The 17,187-nt window shown below is 27.5% G+C and overlaps 1 protein-coding gene across 1 annotated transcript; it reads left to right on the top strand.

Annotated features, from left to right (window-relative positions):
- The first annotated feature begins 13,153 nt into the window (after nt 1-13,153).
- On the top strand, nt 13,154-14,753 carry LOC127789522 (probable aspartyl protease At4g16563). Its single transcript, XM_052318404.1, has one exon. The coding sequence runs from the start codon at nt 13,242-13,244 to the stop codon at nt 14,667-14,669; it is 1,428 nt and encodes a 475-aa protein (XP_052174364.1). The 5' UTR covers nt 13,154-13,241; the 3' UTR covers nt 14,670-14,753.
- The last annotated feature ends 2,434 nt before the right edge of the window (nt 14,754-17,187 follow it).

The raw sequence follows: 17,187 nt of genomic DNA on the forward strand, positions 1-17,187 counted from the left end.
TATTGAATAACTTGGAAAAATCCCATGGCTAAGAAAAGAAAAAAAAAGGATAAAAATAACAATTTTAATAAAAGAAAATCGGGCTTTGTAGGGCCATAAAACCCGGCCCAGGTTTTGTGGGGCCATGAAACCTGATTTTTTTAATTAAAATGAATTTTTTGATCTTTTTTTTTTTTTTTTTGGCCATTGCATATTTCAAAGTTACCCACTAAAAGATAATGTATTTTTACCTTTTTTGACTTGATTAAATTTATAATTCACAAGAAATAACAATGGAATGATAATTAATAAAACATAATCAATACATGATTAAGTGTTCTAACTACTAACAACATTAGATTAAATTGATATAATGATTATAAAATATATCCAAAAATAAAAGTATAATTTTTAAACTATAATTTATTTTTGGAACTATTGAATAAATTTGAAAAACTCCATGGCCAAGAAAAGAAAAAAAGGATAAAAATAACCATTTTAATAAAAAGAATCGGGCTTTGTGGGGCCACAAAACACGGCCCGGGTTTTGTGGTCCGGGTTTTGTGGGGCCATGAAACATGATTTTTTAATAAAAATTGATTTTTTGATCTTTTTTTTGGGTGGGCGCTATGGGATTTCCCAAAGTTACCAAATAAAGAATAACGTGTTTTTATATTTTTTGACTTGATTCAATTTATAATTCACAAGAAATAACAATCGAATGAAAATAAAACACAACCAATACATGATTAAGTGTTCTAACTACTACCAATATTGGATTAAATTGATGTAATGATTATAAAATTTATCGAAAAATAAAAGTATAATTTTTAAACAATAATTTATTTTTGGGACTATTGAATAACTTGGAAAAATCCCATGGCTAAGAAAAGAAAAAAAAGGATAAAAATAACAATTTTAATAAAAAAAAATCGGGCTTTGTAGGGCCATAAAATCCGGCCCGGGTTTTGTGGGGCCATGAAACCTGATTTTTTTAATAAAAATGAATTTTTTGATGTTTTTTTTTTTTTTGGCCATTGCATATTTCAAAGTTACCCACTAAAAAATAATGTATTTTTACCTTTTTTGACTTGATTAAATTTATAATTCACAAGAAATAACAATGGAATGATAATTAATAAAACATAATCAATACATGATTAAGTGTTCTAACTACTAACAACATTGGATTAAATTGATATAATGATTATAAAATATATTCAAAAATAAAAGTATAATTTTTAAACTATAATTTATTTTTGGAACAATTGAATAAATTTGAAAAACTCCATGGCCAAGAAAAGAAAAAAAAGGATAAAAATAACCATTTTAATAAAAAGAATCGGGCTTTGTGGGGCCACAAAACACGGCCCGGGTTTTGTGGTCCGGGTTTTGTGGGGCCATGAAACATGATTTTTTAATAAAAATTGATTTTTTGATCTTTTTTTTGGGGGGGGGGGGCTATGGGATTTCCCAAAGTTACCAAATAAAGAATAACGTATTTTTATATTTTTTGACTTGATTCAATTTATAATTCACAAGAAATAACAATCGAATGATAATAAAACACAACCAATACATAATTAAGTGTTCTAACTACTACCAATATAGGATTAAATTGATGTAATGATTATAAAATTTATCGAAAAATAAAAGTATAATTTTTAAACAATAATTTATTTTTGGGACTATTGAATAACTTTGAAAAATCCCATGGCAAAGAAAAGAAAAAAATGATAAGAATAACAATTTTAATAAAAGAAAATCGGGCTTTGTAGGGCCATAAAACCCGGCCCAAGTTTTGTGGGGCCATGAAACCTGATTTTTTTAATAAAAATGAATTTTTTGATCTTTTTTTTTTTTTTTTGGGCCATTGCATATTTCAAAGTTACCCACTAAAAGATAATGTATTTTTACCTTTTTTGACTTGATTAAATTTATAATTCACAAGAAATAACAATGGAATGATAATTAATAAAACATAATCAATACATGATTAAGTGTTCTAACTACTAACAACATTAGATTAAATTGATATAATGATTATAAAATATATCCAAAAATAAAAGTATAATTTTTAGACTATAATTTATTTTTGGAACTATTGAATAAATTTGAAAAATTACATGGCCAAGAAAAAAAAAGGATAAAAATAACCATTTTAATAAAAAGAATCGGGCTTTGTGGGGCCACAAAACCCGGCCCGGGTTTTGTGGGGAAATGAAACCGGGTTTTTTAATAAAATAAATTTTTTGATCTTTTTGTTTTTTGTTTTTAGGGCCATGGAATTTTTCAAAGTTACCGAATAAAGAGTAATGTATTTTATATTTTTTGACTTGATTAAATTTATTATTCACATGAAATGACAATGGAATGATCATAAAACACAACCAATACATGATTAAATGTTCTAACTACTAACAATATTGGATTAAATTGATGTAATGATTATAAAATTTATCTAAAAATAAAACTATAATTTTTAAACAATAATTTATTTTTGGGACTATTGAATAACTTGGCAAAATCCCATGGCAAAGAAAAGAAAAAAAAATGATAAAAATAACCATTTTAATAAAAAAAATCGGGCTTTGTGGGGCCACAAAACCTGGCCCAGGTTTTGTGGGGCCATGAAACCTGATTTTTTAATAATAATGGATTTTTTGATTTTTTTTTTTTTGGGGGGGGGGGGGCTATTGGAAATTTCAAAGTTACCCAATGAAGAATAATGTATTTTTACCTTTTTTGACTTGATTAAATTTACAATTCACAAGAAATAACAATGGAATGATAATAAAACACAACCAATACATGATTAAGTGTTCTAACTACTAACAATATTTGCTTAAATTGATGTAATGATTATAAAATTTATCCATAAATAAAAGTATAATTTCTAAACAATAATTGATTTTTGGGACTATTGAATAACTTGGAAAAATCCCATGGCTAAGAAAAGAAAAAAAAGGATAAAAATAACAATTTTAATAAAAAAAAATTGGGCTTTGTAGGGCCATAAAATCCGGCCCGGGTTTTGTGGGGCCATGAAACCTGATTTTTTTAATAAAAATGAATTTTTTGATTTTTTTTTTTTTGGCCATTGCATATTTCAAAGTTACCCACTAAAAAATAATGTATTTTTACCTTTTTTGACTTGATTAAATTTATAATTCACAAGAAATAACAATGGAATGATAATTAATAAAACATAATCAATACATGATTAAGTGTTCTAACTACTAACAACATTGGATTAAATTGATATAATGATTATAAAATATATCCAAAAATAAAAGTATAATTTTTAAACTATAATTTATTTTTGGAACTATTGAATAAATTTGAAAAATTCCATGGCCAAGAAAAGAAAAAAAAGGATAAAAATAACCATTTTAATAAAAAGAATCGGGCTTTCTGGGGCCACAAAACCCGGCCCGGGTTTTGTGGGGCCATGAAACCTGGTTTTTTCATAAAATAAATTTTTTGATCTTTTTGTTTTTTGTTTTTCGGGCCATGGGATTTTTCAAAGTTACCGAATAAAGAGTAATGTATTTTACATTTTTTGACTTGATTAAATTTATTATTCACAAGAAATGACAATGGAATGATAATAAAACACAACCAATACATGATTAAATGTTCTAACTGCTAGCAATATTGGATTAAATTGATGTAATGATTATAAAATTTATCTAAAACTAAAACTATAATTTTTAAACAATAATTTATTTTTGGGACTAATGAATAACTTGGCAAAATCCCATGGCAAAGAAAAGAAAAAAAAAGGATAAAAATAACCATTTTAATAAAAAAAAATCGGGCTTTGTGGGGCCACAAAACCCGGCCCGGGTTTTGTGGGGCCATGAAACCTAATTTTTTAATAATAATGGATTTTTTGATAATTTTTTTTTTGGGGGGGGGGGGGGCTATTGGAAATTTCAAAGTTACCCAATAAAGAATAATGTATTTTTATATTTTTTGACTTGATTAAATTTACAATTCACAAGAAATAACAATGGAATGATAATAAAACACAACCAATACATGATTAGGTGTTCTAACTACTAACAATATTTGATTAAATTGATGTAATGATTATAAAATTTATCCATAAATAAGAGTATAATTTCTAAACAATAATTGATTTTTGGGACTATTGAATAACTTGGAAAAATCCCATGGCTAAGAAAAGAAAAGAAAGGATAAAAATAAAAATTTTAATAAAAACAAATCGGGCTTTGTAGGGCCATAAAATTCGGCCCGGGTTTTGTGGGGCCATGAAACCTGATTTTTTTAATAAAAATGAATTTTTTGATATTTTTTCTTTTTGGCCATTGCATATTTCAAAGTTACCCACTAAAAAATAATGTATTTTTACCTTTTTTGACTTGATTAAATTTATAATTCACAAGAAATAACAATGGAATGATAATTAATAAAACATAATCAATACATGATTAAGTGTTCTAACTACTAACAACATTAGATTAAATTGATATAATGATTATAAAATATATCCAAAAATAAAAGTATAATTTTTAGACTATAATTTATTTTTGGAACTATTGAATAAATTTGAAAAATTGCATGGCCAAGAAAAAAAAAAGGATAAAAATAACCATTTTAATAAAAAGAATCGGGCTTTGTGGGGCCACAAAACCCGGCCCGGGTTTTGTGGGGAAATGAAACCGGGTTTTTTAATAAAATAAATTTTTTGATCTTTTTGTTTTTTGTTTTTAGGGCCATGGAATTTTTCAAAGTTACCGAATAAAGAGTAATGTATTTTATATTTTTTGACTTGATTAAATTTATTATTCACATGAAATGACAATGGAATGATCATAAAACACAACCAATACATGATTAAATGTTCTAACTACTAACAATATTGGATTAAATTGATGTAATGATTATAAAATATATCTAAAAATAAAACTATAATTTTTAAACAATAATTTATTTTTGGGACTATTGAATAACTTGGCAAAATCCCATGGCAAAGAAAAGAAAAAAAAATGATAAAAATAACCATTTTAATAAAAAAAATCGGGCTTTGTGGGGCCACAAAACCTGGCCCAGGTTTTGTGGGGCCATGAAACCTGATTTTTTAATAATAATGGATTTTTTGATTTTTTTTTTTTGGGGGGGGGGGGCTATTGGAAATTTCAAAGTTACCCAATAAAGAATAATGTATTTTTACTTTTTTGACTTGATTAAATTTACAATTCACAAGAAATAACAATGGAATGATAATAAAACACAACCAATACATGATTAAGTGTTCTAACTACTAACAATATTTGCTTAAATTGATGTAATGATTATAAAATTTATCCATAAATAAAAGTATAATTTCTAAACAATAATTGATTTTTGGGACTATTGAATAACTTGGAAAAATCCCATGGCAAAGAAAAGAAAAAAAGGATAAGAATAACAATTTTAATAAAAGAAAATCGGGCTTTGTAGGGCCATAAAATCCGGCCCGGGTTTTGTGGGGCCATGAAACCTGATTTTTTTAATAAAAATGAATTTTTTGATTTTTTTTTTTTTTTGGCCATTGCATATTTCAAAGTTACCCACTAAAAAATAATGTATTTTTACCTTTTTTGACTTGATTAAATTTATAATTCACAAGAAATAACAATGGAATGATAATTAATAAAACGTAATCAATACATGATTAAGTGTTCTAACTACTAACAACATTGGATTAAATTGATATAATGATTATAAAATATATCCAAAAATAAAAGTATAATTTTTAAACTATAATTTATTTTTGGAACTATTGAATAAATTTGAAAAATTCCATGGCCAAGAAAAGAAAAAAAAGGATAAAAATAACCATTTTAATAAAAAGAATCGGGCTTTCTGGGGCCACAAAACCCGGCCCGGGTTTTGTGGGGCCATGAAACCTGGTTTTTTCATAAAATAAATTTTTTGATCTTTTTGTTTTTTGTTTTTCGGGCCATGGGATTTTTCAAAGTTACCGAATAAAGAGTAATGTATTTTACATTTTTTGACTTGATTAAATTTATTATTCACAAGAAATGACAATGGAGTGATAATAAAACACAACCAATACATGATTAAATGTTCTAACTGCTAGCAATATTGGATTAAATTGATGTAATGATTATAAAATTTATCTAAAAATAAAACTATAATTTTTAAACAATAATTTATTTTTAGGACTATTGAATAATTTGGAAAAATCCCATGGCTAAGAAAAGAAAAAAAGGATAAAAATAACAATTTTAATAAAAACAAATCGGTCTTTGTAGGGCCATAACACCCTGCCCGGGTTTTGTGGGGCCATGAAACCTGATTTTTTTAATAAAAATGTATTTTTTGATCTTTTTTTTTTTTTGGCCATGGCATATTTCAAAGTTACCCACTAAAAAATAATGTATTTTTACCTTTTTTGACTTAATTAAATTTATAATTCACAAGAAATAACAATAGAATGATAATAAAACATAATCAATACATGATTAAGTGTTCTAACTACTAACAACCTTGGATAAATTGATATAATGATTATAAAATTTATCCTAAAATAAAAGTATAATTTTTAAACAAAAATTTATTTTTGGGACTATTGAATAACTTTGAAAAATCCCATGGCCAAGAAAAGAAAAAAAAAGGATAAAACTAACAATTTTAATAAAAAAAATCGGGCTTTGTGGGGCCACAAAGCTCGGCCCGGATTTTGTGGGGCCATGAAACCTGATTTTTTAATAAAAATAAATTTTTTAATCTTTTTTTTTTTTTTGGCAATGGGATGTTTCAAAGTTACCCAATAAAGAATAATGTATTTTTATATTTTTTGACTTGATTAAATTTATAATTCACAGGAAATAAAAATGGAATGATAATAAAACACAACAAATACATGATTAAATGTTCTAACTACTAACAATATTGGATTAAATTGATGTAATGATTATAAAATTTATCTAAAAATAAATGTATAATTTTTAAATAATAATTTATTTTTGGGACTATTGAATAACTTGGCAAAATCCCATGGCCAAGAAAAGAAAAGAAAAACGATAAAATAACCATTTTAATAAAAAAAATCGGGCTTTGTTGGGCTATGAAACATGATTTTTTAATAAAAATGGATTTTTTGATCTTTTTTTTTTTTTTTTTGGCTATGGGATTTTTCAAAGTTACCAAATAAAGAATAATGTATTTTTATATTTTTTGACTTGATTAAATTTATAATTCACAAGAAATAACAATGGAATGATAATAAAACACAACCAATACATGATTAAGTGTTCTAACTACTAACAATATTGGATTAAATTGATGTAATTATTATAAAATTTAACCATAAATAAAAGTATAATTTTTAAACAATAATTTATTTTGGGACTATTGAATAACTTGGAAAAATCCCATGGCTAAGAAAAGAAAAAAAGGATAAAAATAACAATTTTATTAAAAAAATCGGGCTTTGTAGGGCCATAAAACCCTGCCCGGGTTTTGTGGGGCCATGAAACCTGATTTTTTTAATAAAAATGAATTTTTTGATCTTTTTTTTTTTTTTTGGCCATTACATATTTCAAAGTTACCCACTAAAAAATAATGTATTTTTACCTTTTTTGACTTGATTAAATTTTTAATTCACAAGAAATAACAATGGAATGATAATAAAACATAATCAATACATGATTAGGTGTTCTAACTACTAACAACATTGGATTAAATTGATATAATGATTATAAAATTTATCCAAAAATAAAAGTATAATTTTAAAACAATAATTTATTTTTGCGACTATTGAACAACTTTAAAAAATCCCATGGCCAAGAAAAGAAAAAAAAGAGGATAAAAATAACAATTTTAATAAAAAAAACTGGCTTTGTGGGGCCACAAAACTCGGACCGGGTTTTGTGGGCCCGGATTTTGTGGGGCCGTGAAACCTGATTTTTTAATAAAAATGGATTTTTTAATCTTTTTTTTTTTTTTGCTATGGGATTTTTCAAAGTTACCCAATAAAGAATAATGTATTTTTATATTTTTTGACTTGATTAAATTTATAATTCACAGGAAATAAAAATGGAATGATAATAAAACACAACAAATACATGATTAAATGTTCTAACTACTAACAATATTGGATTAAATTGATGTAATGATTATAAAATTTATCTAAAAATAAAAGTATAATTTTTAAACAATAATTTATTTTTGGAACTATTGAATAACTTGGAAAAATCCATGGCCAAGAAAAGAAAAAAAAAAAGGATAAAAATAACCATTTTAATAAAAAAAATCGGGCTTTGTGGGGCCACAAAACCTGGCCCGGGTTTTGTGGGGCCATGAAACCTGATTTTTTAATAAAAATGGATTTTTTGATCTTTTTTTTTGGGGGGGGGGCTATTTGATTTTTCAAAGTTACCCAATAAAGAATAATGTATTTTTATAATTTTTGACTTGATTAAATTTATAATTCACAAGAAATAACAATGGAATGATAATAAAACACAACCAATACATGATTAAGTGTTCTAACTACTAACAATATTAGATTAAATTGATGTAATAATTATAAAATTTATCCAAAAATAAAAGTATAATTTTTAAACAATAATTTATTTTTAGGACTATTGAATAATTTGGAAAAATCCCATGGCTAAGAAAAGAAAAAAAGGATGAAAAGAACAATTTTAATAAAAACAAATCGATCTTTGTAGGGCCATAACACCCGGCCCGGGTTTTGTGGGGCCATGAAACCTGATTATTTTTTGATCTTTTTTTTTTTTTTTTTGGCCATGGCATATTTCAAAGTTACCCACTAAAAAATAATGTATTTTTACCTTTTTTGACTTGATTAAATTTATAATTCACAAGAAATAACAATGGAATGATAATAAAACATAATCAATACATGATTAAGTGTTCTAACTACTAACAACCTTGGATTAAATTGATATAATGATTATAAAATTTATCCAAAAATAAAAGTATAATTTTTAAACAATAATTTATTTTCGAGACTATTGAATAATTTTGAAAAATCCCATGGCCAAGAAAAGAAAAAAAAGAGGATAAAAATAACAATTTTAATAAAAAAAATCGGGCTTTGTGGGGCCACAAAGCTCGGCCCAGGTTTTGTGGGCCCGGATTTGGTGGGGCCATGAAACCTAATTTTTTAATAAAAATGAATTTTTTAATCTTTTTTTTTTTTTTTGGCAATGGTATTTTTCAAAGTTACCCAATAAAGAATAATGTATTTTTATATTTTTTGACTTGATTAAATTTATAATTCACAGGAAATAAAAATGGAATGATAATAAAACACAACAAATACATGATTAAGTGTTCTAACTACTAACAATATTGGATTAAATTGATGTAATGATTATAAAATTTATCCATAAATAAAAGTATAATTTTTAAACAATAATTTATTTTTGGGAGTATTGAATAACTTGGAAAAATCCCATGGCTAAGAAAAGAAAAAATGATAAAAATAACAATTTTAATAAAAAAAATCGGGCTTTGTGGGGCCATAAAACCCGGTCCGGGTTCTGTGGGGCCATGAAACCTGATTTTTTTAATAAAAATATATTTTTTGATCTTTTTTTTTTTTTTTGGCCATGGCATATTTCAAAGTTACCCACTAAAAAATAATGTATTTTTACCTTTTTTGACTTGATTAAATTTATAATTCACAAGAAATAACAATGGAATGATAATTAATAAAACATAATCAATACATGATTAAGTGTTCTAACTACTAACAACATTGGATTAAATTGATATAATGATTATAAAATTTATCCAAAAATAAAAGTATAATTTTTAAACAATAATTTATTTTTGGAACTATTGAATAAATTTTAAAAATTCCATGGCCAAGAAAAGAAAAGAAAGGATAAAAATAACCATTTTAATAAAAAAAATCGGGCTTTGTGGGGTCACAAAACCCGGCCCGGGTTTTGTGGGGACATGAAACTTGATTTTTTAATAAAAATGAATTTTTTGATCCTTTTGTTTTTTGTTTTTGGGGCCATGGGATTTTTCAAAGTTACCGAATAAAGAGTAATGTATTTTACATTTTTTGACTTGATTAAATTTATAATTCACAAGAAATAACAATGGAATGATAATAAAACACAATCAATACATGATTAAATGTTCTAACTACTAACAATATTGGATTAAATTGATGTAATGATTATAAAATTTATCTAAAAATAAAAGTATAATTTTTAAACAATAATTTATTTTTGGGACTATTGAATAACTTGGCAAAATCCCATGGCCAAGAAAAGAAAAGAAAAAGGATAAAAATAACCATTTTAATAAAAAAAAATATCGGGCTTTGTGGGGCCACAAAACCCGGCCCAAGTTTTGTGAGGCCATGAAATCTGATTTTTTAATAAAAATGGATTTTTTGATTTTTTTTTTCTGGGCCATGGGAATTTTCAAACTTACCCAATAAAAAATAATGTATTTTTACCTTTTTTGACTTGATTAAATTTATAATTCGCAAGAAATAACAATGGAATGATAATAAAATACAACCTTTACATGATTGAGGGTGCGTTTGATTGCATTACCTAGAATTTAATTCTATGTAATATTTCCTAGAAAACAAAAACCATCTGACCCCCTTAGAAAATGAATTCCATGAAAAGAAATTTTAAATGATTGTACCATACATATTTTTCCATGGAAAAATTAAGAGTGTTTGATTGTTTTCCATCGAAAATATGTAATAATTACATATTTTTCATGGAAAATATGTGCAATCAAACACATTCTAAGTGTTCTAACTACTAACAACATCGGATTGAATTGATGTAATGATTATAAAATTTATCCAAAAATAAAAGTATAATTTTTAAAGAATAATTTATTTTTGAGACTATTGAATAACTTGGAAAAATCCATGGCCAAGAAAAGAAAAAAAATGATAAAAATAACCATTTTAATAAAAAAAAATTGGGCTTTGTGGGGCCACAAAACCCGGCCCGGGTTTTGTGGGCCCGAGTTTTGTGGGGTCATGAAACCTGATTTTTTAATAAAAATGAATTTTTTTGATCTGTTTTTTTTTGGGGGGGGGCCATGGAATTTTTCAAAGTTACCCAATAAAGAATAATGTATTTTTATATTTTTTTTACTTGATTAAATTTATAATTCACAAGAAATAACATTGGAATGATAATAAAACACAACCAATACATGATAAGTGTTCTAACTACTAACAATATTGGATTAAATTGATGTAATGATTATAAAATTTATCCAAAAATAAAAGTATAATTTTTAAACAATAATTTATTTTTGGGACTATTGAATAACTTGAAAAAATCTCATGGCTAAGAAAAGAAAAAAAGGATAAAAATAACAATTTTAAGAAAAAAAATCGGGCTTTGTAGGGCCATAAAACCTGGCCCGAGTTTTGTGGGGCTATAAAAGCTGATTTTTTAATAAAAATGGATTTTTTGATCTTTTTGTTTTTGCCATGGGATTTTTTAAAGTTACTCAATAAAAAATGATGTCTTTTTACATTTTTTGGCTTGATTGAATTTGTAATTCACAATAAATAATAATGGAATGATAATAAAACACACACAACCACTACATGTTTAAGTGTTCTAACTACTAACAACATTGGATTAAATTGATGTGATGATTATAAAATTTATCCAAAAATATAAGTATAATTTTTAAACATTAATTTATTTTTGGGACTGTTGCATAACTTGAAAAATTTCCATGGCGAAAAAAAGAAAAAAAATAGGATAAAAAAACTATTTTAATAAAAGAAATCGGGATTTGTGATGCCACAAAGCCTGACCCGAGTTTTGTGGGGCTACAAAACTTGATTTTTTTAATGAAAATTGATTTTTTGATCTTCTTTTTTTTGTTTTTGGTCCATGGGATTTTTCATAGTTACCCAATAAAAATTATATATTTTTACATTTTTTGGCTTAATTGGATTTATAATTCACAATAAACAACAATGGAATGATAATAAAACACAACCAATACATGATTAAGTGTTCTAACCACTAATAACATTGGATTAAATTGATATAATGATTATAAAATTTACCCAAAAATACAAGTATAATTTTTAAACAATAATTTCTTTTATGTACTATTGGATAACTTTAAAAAATCCCATGGCCAAGAAAAGAAAAAAGAGATCAAAAAAATTATTTTAAGAATAATTGAATCACAATTTTTTAATTTTTTGATAATACATATATTTTTTCAATTTTTTTTATTTAATCCATTTTATTTATTGTATATGTAATATTATTACATATATATTTAATAATAAAAAAATGAAGGGAGGGAACCGAGCGCGGGTTCAAGACTCAACTAGTTATTAAATTTTTAAAAAAATAATTATTATTAAAAATAATAGAATTTATTTGAAAATATTAATAATTTAATAGTTGAAAATTTATTATTATAATTAAGATTTGTAATTATTATTACAATTGAAAAATAATATAAGAATCATTGAATAACAATTTTTCAGTTATTTATTTAATAATACATATATATTTAAAATTTTCAATTATTATTATTTAATTAATTTTATTTATATGTAACAATACATATATATTTAATAATAAAAAAGAGATGAGGGACTCACCGTGGGTTCAAAATTCACCCAATTATTAAATTATTAAAAAATAAGAATTCATGTTGAGAAATAATAATAATATTTTAATAATTAAAAATTTATTATTATAATTATGAGGGGTTTCTCGGGCTTCTTTGTGGGGTATAATAGAAATTCAACTTTTCTGTTTGTTTTGTATTGAGAGTAGTTTGGTAATATATTGTCTTTATTTTTATTCTTAATTTTTAATTAAAGTGGAGAGTTGAAAAGTCAAAGATTGGGGTGAAAGTGATAAAGTGACTATTTTTTGCAACTATTTGTTTGTAGGGGGTAAAAACGTTTTTTTGTCAAAAAGGGGTTAAAAACGAATTTTCTATTTGTGGGGGGTTACTTTTTGCAATTTCCACCTTTTTGTTAGGCTTCCCTTTGTTCATTTTTTTAGTGATTTGAAATGGAAGATTTAATTTTATATAAAAGTTTTACAATGTAATAACGGTTGTACATCGATCGTATACACAAATGTATATAAGTATCATTATTGATGGATGGATTAATTTTGTATAAAATTCATTCCCTTTGATTTCTGTACAACTGGCTATTTGATCAATGGTGGCGCAAGGGAAGATAAGAAGATAAAAGAAGACAATTGGCCTTGATGTCACCTCATTCATCACAAAGCTCAAACATCTCCATGGCGATGGCTGCACCTTTTCTTCTCTTGCTTCCCTTTCTCCTCTCCATTCTCCTCCTCACCTCAGCTTCTCCCTCCACAGACGTCAAACCACCCGCAGCCACCATAACCCTTCCTCTCTCACCACTCACCAAATCCCATCACAAAAACCCATTGCAGAGGCTCAACCACCTCGCCTCTTTATCCATAGCCAGAGCCCACCACCTCAAGCACCGCCACGAAAACCATTCTTCCCCAACCAAAGCACATCTCTTGGCTCGTGGCTATGGCGGCTACTCGCTCTCTCTCAGCTTCGGCACGCCGCCACAGACCCTTCCTTTCATCATGGACACAGGCAGCAGCCTCGTTTGGTTCCCATGCACCCATCGCTACGTTTGCAACCAATGCAACTTCGAAAACGTAAACCCCGCAAAAATTCCAACTTATATTCCCAAGTTGTCGTCATCGGTGAAGATTTTGTCGTGTAAAAACCCAAAATGCCGGTGGGTTTTCGGCGACGTTGCCCCTTTAAACTGTACAACTGAGACATGTCCGCCGTATGGGCTTGAATACGGGTCCGGATCCACTTCGGGTCTTCTTCTCTCCGAAACTCTTCGATTCCCTGATAAGGCCGTGAAAGGTTTCGTCGTTGGATGCTCTGTTTTCTCGAGCAATCAGCCTTCCGGCATTGCCGGATTCGGGCGCGGCCCTGAGTCGCTGCCGGCGCAGATGGGTCTCAAGAAGTTCTCGTACTGTCTCCAGTCACATGATTTCGATGACAAGCCTAAGAGCAGTGAAATGGTTTTGACCGGGAGATCTGATTCCGGCGACGGGGAGACCAGTGGCTTGAGTTACACCAGATTTATCAAGAACAAAGCAGCGTCAAACTCGGCATTTCAGGAATACTATTACGTAAACCTCCGGAAAATTTCCGTCGGTGGCAAACACTTGAAGGTTCCGTACAGGTTTCTGGTCCCAGGATCCGACGGCAACGGCGGGACCATGGTGGATTCCGGCACCACCTTCACGTTCATGGAGAAGAAGGTGTTCGAAGTGGTGGCCCAGGAGTTCACAAAGCAAATGGCGAACTATAGCCGCGCGACTGACGTTGAAAAGAAGACAGGATTAAGGCCGTGTTATAAGTTTTCCGAGGAAAAATCGGTGAAGTATTCGGAACTGGTTTTTCATTTTAAAGGTGGAGCAGAAATGGCGCTGCCGGCGGCTGACTATTTTTCAATCGTGGATGGGCTTGGGGCCGTGTGTCTGACGATCGTGACCGACGACGACCCTGATGCGCCGGAGTTGGCGGGAGGGCCGTCGATAATTTTGGGAAATTACCAGCAACAAAATATTTACTTGGAGTATGATCTGGAGAAAGAGAGATTAGGGTTTCGTAAACAAATTTGTAGATGAGACGATGGGTTTGTCCGGACGGTGGTCGTGCAGAAGAGAAGTTTGATTATTATTATTATTATTATTATGAAATTTTATTTTATATGAGATGATTACTTTTACTTGGTAATTTAATTATTAGCCAGCCAGCCAGCCAGGCGGCCAGGTTCAACGTTTTGGGGGTTGCTTTTTGAAGCCCAACTGGCAAATTGGCAGCCGCCCAATCACACATCTGCCTTTTCCTTTTATCTTTTATTATGTATGGAAAGCTCTTCCGTCGCGTTGCTTTGTTTGAGAGTCTCATCATTCATTCGCTTTTCGCAAATACTGTTTTGACTTTATGTGCTGTTTATTATCAATGAGCAGAAAATCATCATTCATTATTTATATTTTTATTATTTATTATATAATGAATAATTATTAATAATCTTTTAATTTTCAATATAAAAAATATGATACAAAATCTTAAATTTTTATATTTAAATAGTATTTCTCTAATCGCTTTCAGTCTTTTCACTAATGGCTAAAAGCATCCCATCTTTCCATACGTAACTATGTAAAAGGTAAAGGAAAAAAAAAAAAAAACATGGTTGTTAAATTTTCAATTCAATTTCTATGATTTTATGAGCCAAAAATTAAAATCTCTAAATAATTCAACGTCCATATAAAATTTAAATTATAATAAAATCGGAATAAATCCCTATTTAACTAGATAAAATCAATAGAATTCCGAGTTAGACAATAATTTTACTAATTTTAGTTTTCTTATATAAAAAAGTTAATTTTTTTTATCTCCAACTAGCATAGTATTAATTCTAATTCGAGGGATACCCTCTACCTCTGCTAACCCTTATCTCTCTCAAGCACATTCATCACAACCTTTTATTGTTTCCCCTTATCACATGGCTACTCGATGTATCATCATTGATTCACAACTTCGATTGCTCAGTGCCGCTATATCAATTCACAAACACAAACTACTGGTTGAGTCGCTGTCAATTCACAAACACGAATTGATGTTTCTATACTCGCTTGCTAGATACCATCGTTTCCATGTAACACGAATCAATTCATAACTCCAATTGTTTGATACCATCATCGATAAAGGGATATGCAACTTCATATGTTTATTCTTTTGCAATTTTTTCATTTTTTTCTTTTTTTTTTTTTTGCAATTTCTTGATTGGATTCAATGATCCCTGTCCATTACAACTTTATTTGTTTCTTCTTCATCTGTCTTCATTAATTTGATTATTGTTAGTTTCTTTAATTTGAAAGTGAATTATTATTAGTTTCTTTAAAGAATTGAATGTTTGTTAGAGTTTTTATTATAACTAGTTCTTTCCCCCGTGTGATGCACAGAAAATAAATTCACAAATAGAGACATAAAAAATATATGAACTTTCAATAAATATTGAAAATATCATAATTTAGATTTATTAAATTATAAATATCATAAGAAATGAAATTTATAATAAGATTAAATATTACAAAATTTTAAAAACTCCTTTGAATACAACATTTGTGGTTGAGTTTGTTTGTTTTCATTCCTTATCACATATTAGTATCTTTAAATCATTTCAACTTGTAATTCTTGATACAACTACGTACAATTGACCATGACTGAATACTGATTTTTTCAAATAAAGTCCTACATGCAATAATGATTGCCCCTAACTTTTGTTGATGGTCATAGCGTATAATACAATAAAAAAAAATTGTCTTCTCTGAAACTTGAACGACAATCTTGAATCCGATGGAGTCAATGACATCCTTGAAATGAAGACCTTATGTCCTGATACACACTTTCTAATTTTTAATATAAGATAATAGAGCAATCTATGTGCGACAATCAAACAATTTAGAATCTGAATATTGCATAACACATTTTCAAAGGGATTCAATATATAACACATTTTTAACTGGAAGGAATATTATTTATTGAAAAAAAAACCCAAAGACAATTTTTTGGCGGGAAACTGTGTGCAATAATATTGAAAATATAGATTTTGATTTATACTATTGAAATTTAATTTATGCAATAATAACAAAACATTAAAAAATATGGATGATTTTTTATGATTTAATTAATAGTTTAAGTTGTCTATTCATATTTCTTATAAATAATATTTATTTTTGATTGATTGAGGAATTAATTGATGAGAATATATGATAGAAAATATTTATTTTTGATTAATTAATTACATTGAAAAATCCATTGGATAGTATTGCTGATGCATGTTTTTCAATTTTCAATATCAGATAATAGAATAGTCTATATGCAAAAATTGAACAGTCCATGATTTGAATATTGCATAACATGTTTTCAAAGGGATTTAATAACACGTTTTTAATTGGAAGGAATATTATTCTCTGAAAAAAAAAAAAAACTAAAGGTAACTTTTTGACAAGAAACTATGTGCAATAATATTGAAAATATGGATTTTGCTTTATACTATTGAAATTTTATTTATGCAATAATAACAAATCATTGAAAATATTAAAACATTAAAAGATATGGACGGATTTTTATGACTTA

This window comes from Diospyros lotus, chromosome 14, assembly GCF_014633365.1.
Source record: "Diospyros lotus cultivar Yz01 chromosome 14, ASM1463336v1, whole genome shotgun sequence".
Taxonomy (NCBI): Eukaryota; Viridiplantae; Streptophyta; class Magnoliopsida; order Ericales; family Ebenaceae; genus Diospyros; species Diospyros lotus.

Bases quoted from the DNA above. Each gene is read 5' to 3' on its own strand.
- LOC127789522 (XM_052318404.1), top strand. From the start codon at position 13,242: ATGTCACCTCATTCATCACAAAGCTCAAACATCTCCATGGCGATGGCT.